Here is a 20,436-nt window from a genome sequence, read left to right on the forward strand (position 1 = left end):
ACAATTTTGTCCTTGGGAGGGGCATTCAGGATGAGTTCACGGAGATCTGTGTAGAACTTATCTTTGTCAGCTGGGTTAGCCTTCAGGGTTGAAGCATAAACACCGATGAGAGTTGCATGCCGCTGGTCTTGGAGAGACAGGCGCAGGGACAAGATGCGTTCGGAATGGCCAATTAGCAGGCTTGAAAGTTTCGTGGCGATAGTCCTGTTCACTATGAAGCTGACACTGAAGAGGCGTTGTTCACCTTGAGGTCTACCTGACCAGTAGAGAGTGTAGCCAGCGTTGTATTCTGTTAGGCTGCCTTGTTCTGAGAAGCAAACATCACTCAGGGCCGCTGTATCAATGTCTAGTCTGGCTAGTTCATGGGCCACCAGGGCTAAGCATCATTGGGGGCAGCTGTTGTCACCAGACTCAAACATTGGTCTCACGTTCCAGCAGCAAGTGTTTCAGATTTTTTCTTCTTTTCCCGCCTTTTGAAGTGAGGTTCGCGTTTCCTTCTCTGTCGTAGTTTGACTGCATTAAGAGATGCCCATTGACCGCGGCAAGCCAACTGGGTGGTAGGGAGACAAGCATTTGTTTAGGCCACCTTTTCTAGGCCCCTATCCAATTTCGGAGGAAGCAGTGCTGTCCTTTAAAAAGGCTGCTTGGTCGCTCAGGGTGCTACCGGGTGATGATGTCGTCTCTAGGTCATCATCAAAACAAACAATATCCTGAGCTGCCTGCATGCAGGATTGGAACTGTGTCTGCCAGTGCCATCTTGCACCTATCATTTTCGCCTCTTTCCCGTTGCTACAGGACTTACTTGTTGCAGGGAAGGATTAACCAACAATAGACTGTCTCACACTCCAACTATTCCCCAACTCTAATTCAGACCCATTTGTTCAAAGAATCTTACAACACAAGGCGGCACAGTGGCGCAGTGGTTAGCACTGCAGCCTCACAGCTCCAGGGACCTGGGTTCGATTCTGGGTACTGCCTGTGCGGAGTTTGCAAGTTCTCCCTGTGTCTGTGTGGGTTTTCGCCAGGTACTCCGGTTTCCTCCCACAGCCAAAAACTTGCAGGTGATAGGTAAATTGGCTGTTGTAAATTGCCCCTAGTGTAGGTAGATGGTAGGGAATATGGGATTAGTATAAATGGGTGGTTGTTGGGCGGCACAGACTCGGTAGGCTGAAGGGCCTGTTTCAGTGCTGTATCTCTAAATAAAAGTAAAATAAATAAAAGAAGGAGGTCATTCAACCCATCGTTCTTGTGCCTGCTGATTAATAAAGTTATCCAATTCATTCCATATCCCCGCTCTTTCCCCATAGCCCTGAACTGTTTTCCTTCTTCCCCCAGCTTTTCAGGCAACACATTGCAGATCACAACAACTTGGTCTGCAAAATCAAATTCTCCTCATGCCACCCCTCCCAGTTCTTTTGCCAATTATCTTAAAACTGTGTCCTCTGATTACTGATCATTCAGCCAGTGGAAACAATTTCTCCCAATCTATTTTATCAAAACCCTTCATAATTTCTAACACCCCTTAACCTTCTCTGCTCTAAGGAGAACAATTGTACAGTTCCCAATTCCCAAAGGAATTTTCAGTTGTATCCCACACTTTGAGCTGGATTTTACCAGTCCTCTAGGGATGGGCTGGAAGTGCGGGTGGGGGAGTGCATAAAATGGTGAGGGAAGGCAGGGGTGGCATGCCTGTTGCCTTCCCTATGCCATGGAATTTACCAGGGCCGTGGAAGGTTGAAGACAGCCTTCCTGTCGAGATCTCAATTAAGGGCCACTTAAGGGTTTTTTCCCAGCACGGCTGGTGTTTTACCAGCGGCGGGATCCCACTGTCACATGGGGTGGCTGCCCTGTAAAAGCTGGTGGCCTCCCTGTGGGCTTGGGGGAGGGTGGGTGCCTTCCTGATTGGGTACCTTGTGGCCCACGGACGGACCCCCAGAGGCAAGGGCCACCCCAGCTGAAAGACCCCACCCCCCCCCCACCCTTCGCCGGGGCCTGCCCACCTGGCTCACTTATCTTCATTCCAGGGACTCCCCCATGGCTGTTGCTCTGGGCCTCCTGCAGTACCAGCAGTGGCCACCACTCCCAATGGTGCTGCTGGGACTGCTGAGTTGCTTGCCCTCTGGTTGGCTGGCAGCTCTTGGGATGGAAGTTCATTGCCTGCCCACCATTGAATCTGGTTGGGGATATGACAAGTGGATGAGACAAAGTCGTTCCCTACTTTCCAGCCCATTGCCGGGACCCCTGCCGCTGAAATAAAATACAGCCCAATGTTTAGTTTCCAATGGATATGATTTGTAAACACAATGGATTTGTGGTAATGACAATCAAGGCTTACCAAGAACTGGGAACAAATTTTTTGAGAAAACCAAAAGTGGATTGCAAAACAATTGAAATTCTTAGTGATGGTGATTTTTGCTACAAGTAATTCAAACTATTTCATCGAAAAATAGTGGCTATCACTGGAAAGAGGTGGAACTTTACAGGGCACAGTGATCAGAAAAAGGAGGACATGGTTCCTTCTAGACTGCCTTTATACCAGTTTCAAAGGCTAAAGTTAAAGACCAGTGTTCCAGTATATTGTGCTGTTCATATGTGCCTATTTTTTAAAAAAAGGCTTACATTTATCCTCATGTCGCAGAACATTTTACAGCTGATGAAGTAATTTAAAAGTGTAAAGTGGAGAATGTGGCAGCCAATTTGCACATAGCAAGATCCCACAAATAGCAATGAGATAATGACCAGATAATGTTTTTCGGTGATGTTAGGTGTGCGATAAATATTGGCGAGGACTTTGGAGAGAACTTTGCTGCTCTTCTTCAAAATAGTGCAATGAGATCTTTTACATGCACTTGTGAGGGAAGACAGGGCCTCAGTCTAAAGTCTCATTCAATAATGGTATCTCCAAATATGCGGCACTTCTACAGTACTGCACTAGGGGTGTTAGCCTGGATTTCATGCTCAAGTCTCTGGAATCGAACTTGAAAAACAACAACTTGCCTTCATATAGCGCTTTAAATGTAATAAAATGTCCCAAGGCACTCACAGGAGTGTTATAAAGCTGAGCCACATAAGGAGATATTAGGGCAGATGACCAAAAGCTTGGTTAAAGAGGTAGGTTTTAAGCAGCATCTTAAAGGAGGAAAGAAAGGTGGAGAGGTTTAGAGAGGGAGTTCCAGAGTTTAAGGCCTTGGCTGTGCCTTCAGCTGCCACCACTGTTGGAGCAATTTTTTTTATTGTTTCATTGGGATGTGAGCATCACTGGTCTGGCCAGCATTTGTTGCCCATCCATGATGCTCAAGAGGTCAGAATTAGAGGACTGCAGATATCTCAGATGGTTGTGGAGCTGGAGGAGATTACAGAGATAGGGAGGGGCGTGTCCATGGGAGATTTAAAAACAAGGATGAAAATTTTAAAATCAAGGTGTTGCTTAACTGGGAGCTGATGTAAGTCAGCAAGGACAGGAGTGATGGGATATCGTGTGAGTTAAGACACAGGCAGCAGAGTTTTGGATAACCTCAAGTTTACGGAGGGCAGAACCTAGGAGGCTGGCAAGGATTGCATTGGAACAGTCAGGATTGAGGATAACAAAGGCATAGATGAACTCATAACTTTCCGACTCAGAGGCGAGAGTGCTACTACTAAGTCATAGCTGACACCTTTTTAGATTCCTCTCTCCTCACATACTACATAACTTTCCTGGATCAGCAGGACATAATTGTTGGTCATCCTCTGAGGACTCCACCAATGCTACTTTATAATCAGGCGGTAGGAGCTGTCTGTTAGTTCCTTTAGCCTTGCTTTTTTTTCTCCATCTTCAATTTCCTCCATTTAGGATCATCTAGTGCTTAGAAAAATCAGGGGAAAGTTCTTTTTTTTAAACCTTCCGTATAAGTGATAAGGTTAGTACTACTAAAGTGTGTTTTTTTTAATTAGTGTAATTTATTTAGGACTTTAGATTGTAGTGGGTAGTGTTTAGAGTAGAACAAGCTTAATTAGTATTTTTTAATTAAAGGGAGTAACTAAGTAATCTAAGGGTAAGTCATGGCAGGAGAGCTCGTACACACGATATGATCCTCCTGTGCGATGTGGGAAATCTCTGATGACCATGTGTGCAGGAAGGGTATCCATCTGCAGCTACTGGCTGCCTGCATTACAGAGCTGGAGCTGTGGGTGGATTCACTGTGCAGCATCCGCGATGCTGGGGCGTTGTGGATAGCACGTTTAGCGAGGTGGTCACATCGCAGGTAATGGCTGCACAGGCAGAAAAGGGATGGGTGACCACCAGGCGGAGTTGTAGGCGCAAGCAGGTAGTGCAGGAGTCCCCTGTGGCCATCCACCTCTCAAACAGATGTATTACTTTGAATACTGTTGGAGAGGATGGCCTCCCAGGGGAAAGCAGCAACAGCCAAGTTCGTGGCACCGCGGATGGCTCTGCTGCACAGCAGGGGAGAAAAGGACTGGGAGAGCCATAGTGATAGGAGATTTAATTGTAAGGGGAACTGACAGGCGTTTCTGTGGCTGCAAACGAGACTCCAGGATGGTATGTTACCTCCCTGGTGCTAGAGTCAAGGATGTCTCAGAGCGGCTACAGGACATTCTGAAGGGGCAGGGAGAACAGCCAGTGGTCATTGTACATGTCGGTACCAATGACATAGGTAGAAAAAGGGATGAGGTCCTGCAAGATGAATTTAAGGAGTTAGGAGTTAAATTAAAAAGCAGGACCTCAAAGATAGTAATCTCAGGATTACTTCCTGTGCCACGTGTTAGTGAGTATAGGAACAGGAGAATTGACCAGATGAATGAGTGGCTGGAAAAATAGTGCAGGAGGGAGGGATTTAGATTCCTGGGACATTGGGACCTGTTCTGGGGAAGGTGGGACCTGTACAAGTGGGACAGGTTACACCCAGGCAGGACCGGAACCGATACCCTCGCAGGGGCGTTTGCTAGTGCTGTTGGGGAGGATTTAAACTAGAATGGCAGGGGGATGGGAGCCTGAGTGGGGAGACTGAGGAGGAGGAAATAAGGATAGAAATGAAAAACAAGAAACAAAAAGTAAAAGTGGAAGGCATAGAAATCAAGGGCATGAAACAAATAGGGCCATAGTGTGAAATAATGCTAAGATGACTAAGAATGTTAAAAAGACAAGCCTAAAGGCATTGTGTCTTAATACACAGAGTATTCGCAATAAGGTAGGTGAATTAACCGGGCAAATAGATGTCAATGGATACAATATATTTGCAATTACCGAGACATGGCTGCAGGGTGACCAAGGATGGGAACTGAACATGTTTAGGAAGGACGGCACTAAAAGGGAAAGGAGGTGGAGTAGCGTTGTTGGAAAAGAGGAAATCAATACAATTGTGAGGAAGGATATTAGCTCAGAGAATCCTGATGTGGAATCTGTATGGGTGGAGCTAAGAAACAACAAGGGGCAGAAAACGTTGGTGGGGGTTGTATATAGACCCCCAAACAGCAGTGGTGATGTAGAGGATGACATTAAACAGGAAATTAGAGATGCATACAATAAGGGTGCAACTGTAATTAAGGGTGTCTTTCATCTACATATAGACTGGGCAAACCAAATTAGCAAGAATTCCTGGAGTGAATACATGATGGTTTTTTGGACCAATACGTTGAGGAACCAACTAGAGAACAGGCCATCTTAGACTGGGTATTGTGTAATGAGAAAGGATTAGTTAACAATCTTGTTGTGCGGCATCCCTTGGGGAAGAGCAACCATAACATGATAGAATTCTTCATTAAGATGGAGAGTGAGAGAGTTCATTCCGAGAGTAAGGTCCTGAATCTAAATAAAGGAAGCTATGAAGGTATGAGGTACGAGTTGGCTATGATAGATTGGAGAACGTTACTTAAAGGGTTGACAGTGGATAGGCAATGGCCAGCATTTAAAGAGCGCATGGATGAATTACAACAATTGTTCAATCCTGTCTGGCTCAATCGTGGCTTACAAAAGAAATTAGGGATAGTATTAGAACTAAGGAGGAGAAATATAAAATGGCCAGAACAAGCAGCAAACCTGAGGATTGGGAGCAGTTTAGAATTCAGCAAAGGAGGACAAAGGGATTGATTAAGAAGGGGAAAAGAGAGTAAGCTTGCAGAGAACATAAAAACTGACTGTAAAAGCTTCTATAGATATATGAGGAGAAAAAGATTAATGAAGACAAATGTGGGTCCCTTAGGGTCAGAAACGGGGGAATTTATAATGGGGAACAAAGAAATGGCAGACCAATTAAATACATACTTTGGTTCTGTCCTCACAAAGGAGAACACAAATTACCTCCCAGAAATGTTGGGGAACATAGGGTCTAGTGAGAAGGAAGAACTGTATGAAATCAGTATTAGTAGAGAAATGGTGTTAGGGAAATTGATGGGATTGAAGGCCGATAAATCCCCAGGGCCTGATAATCTACATCCCAGAGTACTTAAGGAAGTGGCCCGAGAAATAGTAGATGCATTGCTCATCATTTTTCAAAATTCTATAGACTCTGGAACAGTTCCAATGGATTGGAGGGTAGCTAATGTAACCCCACTATTTAAAAAAGGAGGTAGAGAGAAAACAGGGAATTATAGACCAGTTATCCTGACATCAGTAGTGGGGAAAATGCTAGAGTCCATTATAAAAGATGTAATAGCAGAGCACTTGGAAAACAATGACAGGATCGGACAAAGTCAACATGGATTCAAAGGGAAATCATGCTTGACAAATCTACTAGAATTTTTTGAGGATGTAATTACTAGAATAGATAAGGGAGAACCAGTAGATGTGGTGTATTTGGACTTTCAGAAGGCTTTCGATAAGGTCCCACAGAAGAGATTAGCATGCAAAATTAAAGCACATAGGATTGGGGGTAAGGTTCTGACATGGATAGAGAACTAGTTGGCAGACAGGAAACAAAGAGTAGGAATAAACGGGTCTTTTTCCGTGTGGCAGGCAGTGACTAGTGGGGTACCGCAGGGATCAGTGCTAGGACCCCAGCCATTCACAATATATATTAATGATTTAGATGAGTAAATTAAATGTAATATATCCAAGTTTGCAGATGACCCAAAGCTGGGTGGGAGGGTGAGCTTGTGAGGAAGATGCAGAGAAGCTCCAGAGTGATTTGGACAGGTTGAGTGAGTGGGCAAATACATGGCAAAAGCAGTATAATGTGGATAAATGTGAGGTTATCCACCTTGGTGGCAAAAACAGAAAGGCAGATTATTATCTGAATGGCGATAGATTGGGAAAGTGAGACCTGGGTGTCCTTGTGCATCAGTCGCAGAAAGTAAGCATGCAGGTGCAGCAGACAGTTAAAAAGGCAAATGGTATGTTGGCCTTCATAGTGTGAGGATTCGAGTACAGGAGCAAGGATGTCTTGCTGCAATTATACAAGGCCTTGGTGAGACCACATCTGGAGTATTGTGTGCAGTTTTGGTCTTCTTATCTGAGGAAGGATGTTCTTGCTATGGAGGGAGTGCAGTGAAGGTTCACCAGACTGATTCCTGGGATGGCAGGACTGACGTATGAAGAGAGATTGGGCCGATTGGGCTTGTCTTTGCTAGAGTTTTGAAGAATGAGAGGGGATCTCATAGAAACCTACAAAATTCTAACAGGACTGGACAGACTAGATGCAGGAAGGATGTTCCCGATGGCGGGGCAGTCCAGGACCAGGGGTCACAGTCTAAGGATAAAGAGTAAGCCATTTAGGACTGAGATAAGGAGAGATTTCTTCACCCAGAGAGTGGTGAACCTGTGGAATTCTCTACCACAGAAAACAGTTGAGGCCAAATCATTAAATATATTCAAGAAAGAGTTAGATATAGTTCTTAGGGCTAATGGGATTAAGGGATACGGGACAAAAGTGGGAACAGGTTACTGACTTTGGATGATCAGCCATGATCGTATTGAATGGCGGAGCAGGCTCGAAGGGCTGAATAGTTCCTATTTTATATGTTTCTATCTAATTTGCTAGTGAATTTCAAAGCTCAGCAGAGGCATGAACATGACCCTGTGTCTCCTGCTCCAGGGTGCTATGGTGAAAAGAAATCTTCAGAAGTAAACCATATTAAAAACCTATATTTGGTGATACTAATATTGGTTTTACACTGCACCTGTTAAATGGGTTTCTGCTGCTAATATTGAAAATCTGTGCACATTCATTACTGACACAAACTGAACCCATGATTTCAACTTAGGTATCTCATCTTTTACTGCCCACTGAACATTTTCTACAAATGTGTGGCCTTCATGCCTGTGAAGTTGGTCCTCACTGCTATGAAAGAAGTGGTGCGGGTCCGCAAAATTAGTGTGGGTGTTGTCCATGCTCACCATGCCTACCACCATGGATGGATCATCATGGCTTTGGTTGGATGGGCCAAAGGTAAGTAGCCTTTTATCTCTATTTTTGGGATATTGCATGAGGTGTAATAGTGCTAAATAATCATTTTGTGTTAACCAGCCCCCACCCTTCTGAGTAGTTAGACATCTTGTGAGAACACAGACTGCCGTCCAGCAGTCTCCTCCTCCAGCAAAATTTATTTCTTTGCAGTTGCGCCTGAATTGGGATTGGTTTTGGTTTGAAAAAAAAGTACCATTTTGTGGTATGGAAATCGTAGTCTGTCAACACAATAAAAAAAACGCACAGACTTACTAGGATGATTAACTAGTGATGCCATTGTTATTTTGGTGTCTACAGGTGCTGGAGTTGCATTGATCTCCAACTTTGAGCAGCTAATTCGTGGAGTCTGGAAGCCAGAAACAAATGAGTTTCTCAACATGTCCTTGTAAGTGAAAATGGCAGCACACTGGGGAGAAAATTCATCCTGGGCAGTAGCGCAAAGGGGCGATAGTGAATTGGCAGCTCGTGTTACAACCTCTCCCATTTTGGAAAAGAAAATTAGGCAGAGTGAGTATAAAACAGGTTGTCACTTCACTGATGCCTGGTTTGTGCTGCCACTCAAAACTAATTTACACCACCCCCACCTCAAACCCAAGTATTTCTGCAGTGGAGGAAGTAATGATTAAATCTTTGATTACTGTGACATATGCAGGTTCAGTCCTGTTCTCCCGGTCTCAGCCATGCTGGTGTGGAGGGGTGGTAAGGGGTGGGGGTTGGAGATGAGGACACTGAGCAGAGACCAGATGCCTCTTCACAAGGGAACAGAAGAGTATGAAGAGTATCATTGCTGATAATCTGTAGCCACACACCTCCTGGTGGAACGTGAAAGCAAGCAATTTATTTAGAGATACAGCACTGAAACAGGCCCTTTGGCCCACTGAGTCTGTGCCGACCATCAACCACTCATTTTATACTAATCCTACAGTAATCCCATATTCCCTACCACCTACCTACACTAGGGGCAATTTACAATGGCCAATTTACCTATCAACCTGCAAGTCTTTGGCTGTGGGAGGAAACCAGGGCACCTAGCAGAAACCCACACGGTCACAGGGAGAACTTGCAAACTCCACACAGGCAGTACCTAGAACTAAACCCGGGTCACTGGAGCTGTGAGGCTGCGGTGCTAGCCACTGCGCCACTGTGCCACCCAATCTATTGTCTTTTTCAGCCATAAGAGTGACTTAGGCCCAGGAAACTGAGGGCACGTAAAAAGCTCACGAAAAAATTCACTCGAAGAAAACTGGGAATATTGCATAGATGGTGAAGCTAACTGTACAATTTTATTATGACCTCTCACAGCCCGACAAAAGCTAGTCTGGTTGGCGCAGTTATCTTCACTTTACAGCAGGCCCGCTGGCTGCCCATATCCAAACACAACATCGTCTTCCTGTTCACCATCTTCATGGTTGTTACAAAGGTAAATAAATCTTTTCAGTTCTTAAAAACAAAGATAAGTGTCTGGAGTGTGATACGTAAGGCATTGCCTTGAAGCACTTTTTGCTAATCTTATAAATGTGTTGGATTCCAGAGAGTGCTAGTGGCACTTCCAACTGTTGCGGCCAGGTGAGAAGTGGTAGAATGGCTCCCTTCTCTTCCTGCCTCTCGGTTGACCGGAGCACATGTTTTTTAAAAAGAATTTGCTTGTCAGTTTAGTGAGTGTCTAACTGTTTGAAGGCCACACATTTATGGAAAAGGTGTGCTGTGACTGTAACAGACACACACAGACAGGTATTCTTGTAAGATTTTAAAGGAAAAGGAAATAGTGTTTATTGTTCTTAATACCTGATAAATAAAAACAATAAAGAAACGCTTCAACTCACACTCACACATGCACCTAAGAGATTCACACACACACATCAGTAGGGAGGATAGGTTAATTTGTTTAAGAGTGTCCAAAAGAAAGTCAATCATATACAAATCTTGTAGGTTGATGCATTGTATGGTTTCAGGCTGTGTTTGGTGATATTTCCTGGATTCTGTGCAGAGATGATTGGTGGACGACCTCTGTCTTTTCCTCTGAAATTCGCAGTTGTTTGGTTTACATTGAAGACGCTGCCTGCAATGTTTGGCTGGTCATATACAAGCAGGGCACACGCCTGCAGAACAGCTGGAGAGAAAGAGAGGGACCACGAGTTCTCTTGTCGCTGTTACCCACTCATGGTCTGTCTGAAATTATGGTTGACTCTGGAGAAGCAGTCTCTTTCTAACACAAAGAGTTAGCTTGCTACCACATGACCTTTATTCACAATCTAGCCAGTTACCAAATATGGTCACAGCAAGCTGAGAAACCCTCATTCCAGGTCCATTGTCCAAAGTGATCAATTTGACTGATCGGTCCACACCCACCTGAATAAACAGATTATGTCTGAATGTCTGTGAGGAGTTCAGGTAATGGGCCATTCACACTCGCTTAAACTGATTGTTCTGGTGGTTCACTTCCAGATAGCTTGTTTTCTTTCTGATAGCTTTGCAACTTGCTAGGTGAAGTCATGTAAATATTCAGCTATTTTATGAACCAAAGTGACTCCTGACAACGCAGAGCACGTGCAGAGCGATCGCAGATGTCATCAGTATGTGTGGACATTTACCAGCTTGCTAGTATGAATGCGTGCATGCGCATACATGATGTCACCACTCAATAACGTCCTCCCCCCTCAATGGCCATCTCCATTCACCTGTACCCTACTCCTTCCCACCATCCCTGCTTCAATTGCTGCTTCACCCCGCTTGACTGCTCTCTCCCCGCAATGCCGCTGCCTTCTCTCAGCCACTTGCTCCCCCTGCCCACTTCCTCCCCAACCTCAGCCACTCACTCCAGGCTTCCCCGCTTCTCCCCTCTCAGCCCTCGCTCCCGCCCTCGACTCTTTCTCCTCCCGACTCCCCATTGGCCACTTCCCCCCCCCCTCTCAGCCACTTGCTCCAGACTTCGCCACTGCTTTCCCCCCCTCTCTTCAGCCAATTGTTCCCCACTCCTCGCTTCCTCCCCACCCCGCTCTCCGGCCGCTCACTCCCCGCTTACCCTCACCTCCAGCCGCTAGCTCCAGGCCATGGCACTTCCCTCCTGTCGGCCAGAGAGCGGGTACAGGGGTGTGGGGGAAGTGGGGAGCGAGCAGCCGGAGGTTGGGGGAGCAGCAAGGCCGGACTGAGTGGCTAAGGGAAGGCAGCGGGGAGCGAACGGCGAGAAGACGGGCACACGAGGGAGCGGCAAAGAGAAGTGCAATGGCAGGAAGGAGCAGGGGACTGTTGGGGGTGGGATGGAGGCGGCGTGGCAGATATTGAGGGTATTTTTGGGTTGAATTTGTTTTTTGTTGATAAATTAAGCAGCGCCGTCTTTATTACTGGCAGCTGCCTGAGATGTCGCAGACAGTGACATTTCAGTGGAAGAGGCTGCATTTGCACATGTGCTAGAACTACGCCACCTAATGGTTGCATTGTCAGCAAATGCAGCCTTTACGAACTGCAGTTCAGGCCACTTAAAAATACTGCTCATAGTCTTTTTAAAACTCATCCTATGCTTTCAGTCCAATCAATAAATGATGAAACATGGCTTTATAACACAACTTAAAGGATCATGAGAGGCTGAAATATTGAAACTCAACATTGATTATTATTCAAAGCTTCTTGGCTTTGTTTTGGTTTTCTTTAACATGCCTATCAAGACATTTTTCTTTTTATTCATTCATGAGTTGTAAACATCGCTGGCAAGGCCAGCATTTATTGCCGATTCCTAATTGCTCTTGACAAGGTGGTGGTGAGCTGCCTTTTTAACCACTGCAGTCTATGTGATGTAGGTTCCCCCAAAGTGCTGTTAGGGAGGGAGTTCCAGGATTTTGGCCCAACAACAGTAAAGGAATGATAAAGGCTGTGGGTTTGGAAGATGCTGTCAAAGGAGCCTTGGCGAGTTGCTGCAGTGCATCTTGTAGATGGTACATACTACTGCCACTGTGCGCCAGTGGTGGAAGGTGTAAATTTTTAAGATGGAGTGCCAATCTAGCAGGCTACTTTGACTTGGATGGTGTCGAGCCTCTTGAGTGTGTTTGGACCTGTACTCATCCAGGCAAATAGAGAGTATTCCATCACACTCCTGACATATGCCTTGCAGATGGTGGACAGGCTTTGGGGAGTCAGAAGGTGAGTTACTCACTGCACAATTCCCAGCCTCTCGTAGCCACAGTATTTTATGGCTGTACCACTAAAGTTTCTGGTCAATTGTAACCCCCAGGATGTTGATGCTGGGGGATGTCAAGGGGAGAATGTTAAATTCTCTCTTGTTGGGGATGGTTGTTGTCTGGCCCTTGTGTAGCATGTATGTTAGTTGCCACTTATTGGTCGAAGCCTGAATGTTGTCCAGGTCTTGCTACATATGGGCACAGATTGCTTCATTATCTGAGGAGTTATGAATGGGATGGAACACTGTGCAATCAACAATGAACATCCCCACTTCTGACCTTATGCTGGGGGGGGAAGTCATTGATGAAGCAACTGAAGTTGCCCTGAGTGATTGTCTGATGCTAAGGTGATTGGCCTCCAACAACCGCAAACATCTTGCTTTTTGCGAGGTATGTCTCCAGCCAGTGGAGAGTCTTTCCCTGATCCCCATTAACTTCAATTTTATTAGGGTTCCTTAGTGTTACACTTCGTCAAATGCTGCCTTGATGTCAAGGGCAGTCACTTTCATCTCACCTCTGACTTTTTCACTTTATTACTAGTGGATGCATTCCCATCAATAATATGAAGCAAAGGTATACAAAGGAATGGTCCAGTCCATCCTGCATAAATTTTATAAATACAGGTCCTGGTCACACTTAATGGGCTGGATTTTGTGCAGGAGGTGGGGCTCCAGGCGCCGGACTGAAAAGGCAGGGGAAACCCCGCCTCTGCATTTTTTCAGAATTGCAGAGCAATCTTCCGGTCTTTTGGGGGTCAATGTTTAAGGAGGCAGGATCTCTGTCCTTTTAAAGAATTAATCAGGACGGGGATCCAGCCCCCAAGAGCTGCTGGCCGGTAGCTCAGCAGTATTGGCAGCACACTGGGAGCGGAGGCCACAGTCGGTACTGCAGAGGCCTTGGACCTAGGCCCAGCGAGGTAGGTGAGGCGGGGTTGCTGGAGTCAGTCCTGAAGGCCCTCGAAGGCGCACAAATGGGCCACGAAGGAGGGACCCCCCCCCCCACAAAACCCACAGGGAGGGCACCTTGTTTTCCAAGGCGTCTTCCTCATGTGGCGGTGGCCCCCTGCCCCCGCCACTGGTAAGATCCCAATGGTGGTGGGAAGAGGCCCTTATTTGGCCTCTTGACGGGAAGGCCGTCATCAGCCTATCCCGCCCCCATGAGAATCGGAACTGGGATTCCTGGTGGCAGGTTCTGTGGTGGGTGATTCTGCCCCGATGCTATGGCACCCCCTGCCACAAAACCCGCTGTCGGGATGAAAACAAAATCCAGCCCAGTTCTATCCTTTAGAGGGAGAAATTATTGAGGCTTTGAACAGCACAAATTCAGAACAAAAGCAAAGCCAAAAACACCAATTGAACAGACCACCAAGAATGCCATAGCCAAAAGACTGTCAGTAAAACCAACTCACGCTATCACTAATTGCCAGAAATACCAAAGAAAGCCTTGCATTTATATAGCACCTTTTATGACCTCAGGATGTCCCAAAGCACTTTACAACCAATTAAATTTTTTTTGCATTGTAGTCATTGTTTATAGGGTAGGAAATGCGGCAGCCAATGTGCACACCGCAAGGTCCCACAAACACCATAGTGATACTGATCAGATAATCTGGCCACATCACCACTGCACTGCAGACATACCAATCCCCATACCATTATGACTGCCAGAGGTATCAATTCATACTACCACTGGTATGTCAGAGACCATCACTAGACGACCAGTTATACTGGCACACACCACTGATTGATTTAACAATCCATAATGCCACTGTAGTGCCCAGACATACCAATCCATACTGCTGCTGGTGTGACACTAATTTGGTGATGGCGTATCCTGCTGTTTAATTACCTGCTTACCTGACAGGGATGACATCTTTTTAAATGTAATTTAGATCAGAGGCAGTTTGTAAGATTTAGATGGTTGATGTAATCCAGCTAATTCTTCACTTTAAAATCAGAGAACTCATTTAAGCACTTTATAAACCAGTATTAATGATAATATATAAGTTAAAAACCATCCAGAGACAAATAAATTGAACTGTACTAGCTTTTGGTTAAGAATTGGCCTTTATAGCCACTCCAGGCGCTGCTCCACACACCACTGACCACCTCCAGGCGCTTACCCATTGTCTCTCGAGATAAGGAGGCCAAAGAACTAGCTTTTCACCAAAGAAATGTATGACTTGGATGAAGAAATAGAGAGTTATATATCCAAGTTTGAAGATGACTCTAAGAGGGCACAGTAGGGTGTATGGACGGGAGAAGAAGTTAGAAAAAGACATTGACAGACTGAGTGGCAAAATTATAGCAGATGGAATTCAATATGGGTGAGTGTGAGGTGATCCACTTCAGACCCAAGAACAACACATCTAGTATGGGAATCCAGGATAATAGGCATAATCTTAAAATTAGAACAAAGCTGTTTAGGAGTTAAATCAAAAAGCACTTTAGGAACACAGGAACATAGGAGCAGGAGTAGGCCATTCAGCCCATCGAGCCAGCTGTGTCATTCAATGGCTGATCATCCACTTCAATGCCTTTTTCCCACACTATCCCCATATCCCTTTATGTCACTGGTATTTAGAAATCTGTCAATCTCTACTTTAAACATACTCAATGAACAAGCTTCCACAGCCCTCTGGGGTAGAGAATTCCAAAGATTCACAATCCTCTGAGTAAAGAAATTTTTCCTCATCTCTTCCCCTTTATTTTGAAATTGTGTCCCCTGGTTCTAGATTCCCCAGCAAGGAGAAACAGCGGAGATGCATCTACCCTGTATATCCCTTTAAGTAGACTCATAGAGTCATACAGCACAGAAACAGGCCCTTCGGCCCATCGTTTCTGTGCTGGCCATCCAGCACCTAGCTATTCTAATCTCATTTTCCAGCACTTGGCCTGTAGCCTTGTATGCTATGGCGTTTCAAGTGCTCATCTAAATACTTCTTAAATGTTGTGAGAGTTCCTGCTTCTACCACATCTTTAGGCAGTGCGTTCCAGATTCCAACCACCCTCTGGGTGAAATTTTTTTTCCTCAAATCCCCTCTAAACCTCCTGCCCCTTACTTTAAATCTATGCCCCCTGGCTATTGACCCCTTCGCTAAGGGAAAAAGTTTCTTCCTATCTAATCTATCAATGCCCCTCATAATTTTGTATACCTCAATCAGGTCCCTCCTCAGCCTTCTCTAAGGAAAACAACCCTAGCCTTTTCAGTCTCTCTTCATAGCTGAATCGCTCCAGCCCAGGCAACATCTTGGTGAATCTCCTCTGCACCCTCTCCAGTGCAATCATTTTGTAGGTTTCAATGAGATCACCTCATTCTTCAAAACTCTAGAGAATACAGGCCCAGTTTTCCCAATCTCTCTTCATAGGACAGTCCCGCCATCCCGGGAACAAGTCTGGTGAACCTTCATTGCACTCTCTCTATGGCAATAATATCCTTCCTAAGGTAAGGGGACCAAAACTGCACATAGTACTCCAAGTGCAGTCTTATCAAGATTCTATACAACTGAGGCATGACTTCACTCCTCCTGTACTCAAATCCTCTTGTGATAAAGGCTAACATACCATTAGCCTTCCTAATTTCTTGCTGCACCTGCATGCTAGCTTTCAGTGACTTTTTGACGAGGACACCCAGGTCCCTTTGTATATCTACATTTTTGAATCTCTTACCATTTAAGAAATACTCTGCACATCTCCTACCAAAATGGATAACCTCACATTTTTCCACATTATATTCCATCTGCCACATTCTTGCCCACTCACTAAGTCTGTCCAAATCCCCTTGAAACCACTTTGCATCTTCCTCACAACACACATTCCCACCTAGTTTTGTGTCATCCGCGAACTTGGAAATACTACATTTGGTCCCCACATCCAAATCATTGTGAACAGTCCAAATGCAGTCTGTAGACTAAAAGCAAAATACTGCAGATGCTGGAAATCTGAAATAAAAACAAGAAATGCTGGAAATACTCAGCAGGTTTAGCAGCATCTGTGGAGAGAGAAGCAGAGTTAACGCTTCAGGTCAGTGACCCTTCTTCAGAACTGTCTGTAGAGCTTGGCTCCTATTCCCATCAAACCACTGACTACCTCTAAACTGAAGGGAAAGAAGAAAGCCAGTGCAAATAAACAGGTCAGAAGCAGAAGTATGAAGAGTTAAGGAGAGAGAGAAGTAGAAGGGAAGAGGCAGAGAATTAGCAACGTGAAGAACATAAGAAATAGGAGCAGTAGGCCATTCAGCCCTGAAGCCTGCCCCGCCATTCAATAAGATCATGGCTGCTCTGTTCCAGGCCTCAACTCCTCTTTCGGGCCTGCTCCACATAACCCTCAACTCCCCGAGATTTCAAAAATCTATCTACCTCCTCCATAAATACATTTAGTGACCCAGCCTTAACAACTCTCTGAAGCAGAGAATTCCAGAGATTCCCCACCCTCTGAGAGAAGAAATTCCTTTGCATCTCAGTTTTAAATGTGTGACCCCTTATTCTATAACTATGTCCCCGAGGTTGAAATTCCCCCACCATTGGAAACATATTCTCAACATCTACCCTGTTAAGCCCCCTTAGAATCTTATATGTTTCAAAAGATCATCTCTCATTCTTCTAAACGTCAATGAGTAAAGGCCTAACCTGTTTAGTCGTTCTTGATAAGACAACCCCTTCATCCCAGGAATCAGCCTAGTGAACCTTTTCTGACCTGCCTCCAATGCTAGTATATCCTTAAATACGGGGACTAAAACTGTACGCAGTACTCCAGGTGTGGCCTCACCAACACCCTGTACATTTGTAACAGGACTTCCCAATTTTTAAACTCTAACCCCCTTGCAATAAAGACCAAAATTCCATTTGCCTTCCAAATTACTTGCTGCACCTGCATGCTAACCTTTTGTGTTTCGATGTCCGATAGGTGAGGAAGTAACTGTTTTCTTTGACAATATCATGGGAGATTGACTGGTACTTATTTTAAAAGAGTTTGGTGAGTGACAGCCCTCTCACAAATGAAGCCGGTCATCTGTGAACTTGGAAATATTACATTTTGTCCCCACATCCAAATCATTGATATATATTGTGAACAGCTGGGGCCCAAGTATTGATCCTTGTGGTATCCTGCTAGTCACAGTCTGCCATCGGGTGAATAACCAGTTTATTCCTACTCTCTATTTTCTGCCTGTTAACCAATCCTTAATCCATGCCAGTATATTACCTCCTATTCCATGTGCTTTAATTTTGCTAACCAACCTCCTGTGGGGGCCTTCATCAATAACCGTCTGAAAATCCAAGTAATCCATGTCCACCGACTCCCCTTTATCAATTCTGTTAGCAACACCCTCAAAAAATTCCAACAGGTTCATCAAACATGATTTCACATTCATACATCCATGTTGACCATGCCCAATCAGATCATTATTATCCAAGTGTCCATTTATCACATCCTTTAGAATAGATTCTAACATTTCCCCTACTACAGATGTAAGGTTAACAGGTCTGTAGTTCCCTGCTTTTTCTCTCCCTCCCTTCTTAAATAGTGGGGTGACATTTGCTACCTTCCAATCTGCAGGAACCGTTCCAGAATCTATAGAATTTTGGAAGATGATCACCAATGCATCCACTATTTCCAAAGCTACCTCTTTTAACACTCTGGGATGTAGAATATCAGGTCCTGGGAACTTATCAACCTTCAGCCCCATTAATTTCTCCAATACAACCTTCTTACTAATACTAATTTACTTCAATTCCTCATTCTCCCTCGTCCCTTGGATCTCTAATTCTGGGAGATTTATTGCATCTTCTACAGTGAAGACAGATACAAAGTAATCATTTAGCTTCTCTGCCATTTCTCTATTCCCCATTATAAATTCTGCTGAAACAAAAACAAGAAATGCTGGAATCACTCAGTAGGTCTGGCAGCATCTGTGGAAAGAGAAGCAGAGTTAACGTTTCGGGTCAGTGACCCTTCTTCGGAACTGACAAATATTAGAAAAGTCACAGATTATAAACAAGTGAGGTGGGGGTGGGGCAAGAGATAACAAAGGAGAAGGTGCAGATTGGACCAGGCCACATAGCTGACCAAAAGGTCACGGAGAAAAGGCAAACAATATGTTAATGGTGTGTTGAAAGACAAAGCATTAGTACAGATTAGGTGTGAATACACTGAATATTGAACAGCAGCAAGTGCAAACCTGAAGAAAAACAACCTGAAAAAAACAGTGGGTAAGCAAACTGAACAAACTAAGATGAAATGAAATAAATGCAAAAAAAGATTGTAAAAAATGTGAAAAGGAATGTAAAAAAAAGGGAAGAAAAAATAACTAAAAATGAAAGTAAAATGGGGGGCTGTCATGCTCTGAAATTATTGAACTCAATGTTCAGTCCGGCAGGCTGTAGTGTGCCTAATCGGTAGATGAGATGCTGTTCCTCGAGCTTGCGTTGATGTTCACTGGAACACTGCAGCAATCCCAGGACAGAGATGTGAGCATGAGAGCAGGGGGGAGTGTTGAAATGGCAAGCAACCGGAAGCTCAGGGTCCTGCTTGTGGACTGAGCGGAGATGTTCTGCAAAGCGGTCACCCAGTCTACGCTTGGTCTCCCCAATGTAGAGGAGACCACACTGTGAGCAGCGAATACAGTATACTACATTGAAAGAAGTACAAGTAAATCGCTGCTTCACCTGAAAGGAGTGTTTGGGGCCTGGGATAGTGAGGAGAGAGGAGGTAAATGGGCAGGTATTACACCTCCTGCGATTGCAGGGGAAGGTGCCCTGGGACGGGGACGAGGTGGTGGGGGTAATGGAGGAGTGGACCAGGGTGTCGTGGAGGGAACGATCCCTTCGGAATGCTGACAGGGGAAGGGAGGGGAAGATGCGACTGGTAGTGACAGCACGCTGGAGGTGGCGAAAATGGCGGAGGATGATCCTTTGGATATGGAGGCTGGTGGGATGAAAAGTGAGGACAAGGGGAACCCTGTCACGGTTCTGGGAGGGAGGGGAAGGGGTGAGGGTAGAGGTGCGGGGAATGGGTCGGACACGGTTGAGGGCCCTTTCAACCACAGTGGGGGGAAATCCTCGGTTGAGGAAAAAGGAGGTCATATCAGAAGCACCGTCATGGAAGGTAGCATCATCAGAGCAGATGCGTCAGAGACGGAGAAACTGGAGAATGGAATGGAGTCCTTACAGGAGGTAGGGTGTGTAGTCAAGGTAGCTGTGGGAGTCAGTGGGCTTATAATGGATATTGGTAGACAACCTATCCCCAGAGATGGAGACAGAGCAGTCGAGGAAGGGAAGGGAAGTGTCAGAGATGGACCATGTAAAGGTGAGAGAAGGGTGGAAATTGGAAGCAAAGTTGATAAAGTTTTCTAGTTCGGGGCGGGAGCAGGAAACGGCACCGATACAGTCATCAATGTACCTGAAAAAGAGTTGGGGGAGGGGGCCTGAGTAGGACTGGAACAAAGAATGCTCGACATATCCCACAAAAAGACAGGCATAACTAGGACCCATGCGGGTACCCATAGCGACACCTTTTACTTGAAGGAAGTGCATGGAGTTGAAGGAGAAGTTGTTCAATGTGAGAACAAGTTCAGCCAGGCAGAGGAGGGTGGTGGTGGATGGGGACTGGTTGGGCCTCTGTTCCAGGAAGAAGCGGAGAGCCCTCAAACCATCCTGGTGGGGGATGGAGGTGTAGAGCGATTGGACGTCCATAGTGAAGAGGAGGCGGTTGGGACCAGGAAACTGGAAATTGTCAAAATGACGTAGGGCGTCAGAAGAGTCACGGATGTAGGTGGGAAGAGACTGGACCAGCGGAGAAAAGACAGAGTCTAGATAGGAAGAAATAAGTTCAGTGGGGCAGGAGCAGGCTGACACAAAGGGTCTG

The 20,436-nt window shown here is 45.4% G+C and overlaps 1 protein-coding gene across 1 annotated transcript in view; it reads left to right on the top strand.

Moving 5' to 3' along the window:
- Positions 1-20,436, top strand: part of tmem38a (transmembrane protein 38A) — a 313,821-nt gene that overhangs the window by 289,135 nt on the left and 4,250 nt on the right. Inside the window, exons 3-5 of the mRNA XM_068015867.1 lie at positions 8,200-8,384; positions 8,700-8,787; positions 9,705-9,822. Coding sequence (XP_067871968.1) covers positions 8,200-8,384; positions 8,700-8,787; positions 9,705-9,822 — 391 coding nt within the window. The remainder of the gene's footprint in view (positions 1-8,199; positions 8,385-8,699; positions 8,788-9,704; positions 9,823-20,436) is intronic.

The sequence above is a fragment of the Heterodontus francisci genome, chromosome 36 (assembly GCF_036365525.1).
Source record: "Heterodontus francisci isolate sHetFra1 chromosome 36, sHetFra1.hap1, whole genome shotgun sequence".
NCBI lineage: Eukaryota > Metazoa > Chordata > Chondrichthyes > Heterodontiformes > Heterodontidae > Heterodontus > Heterodontus francisci.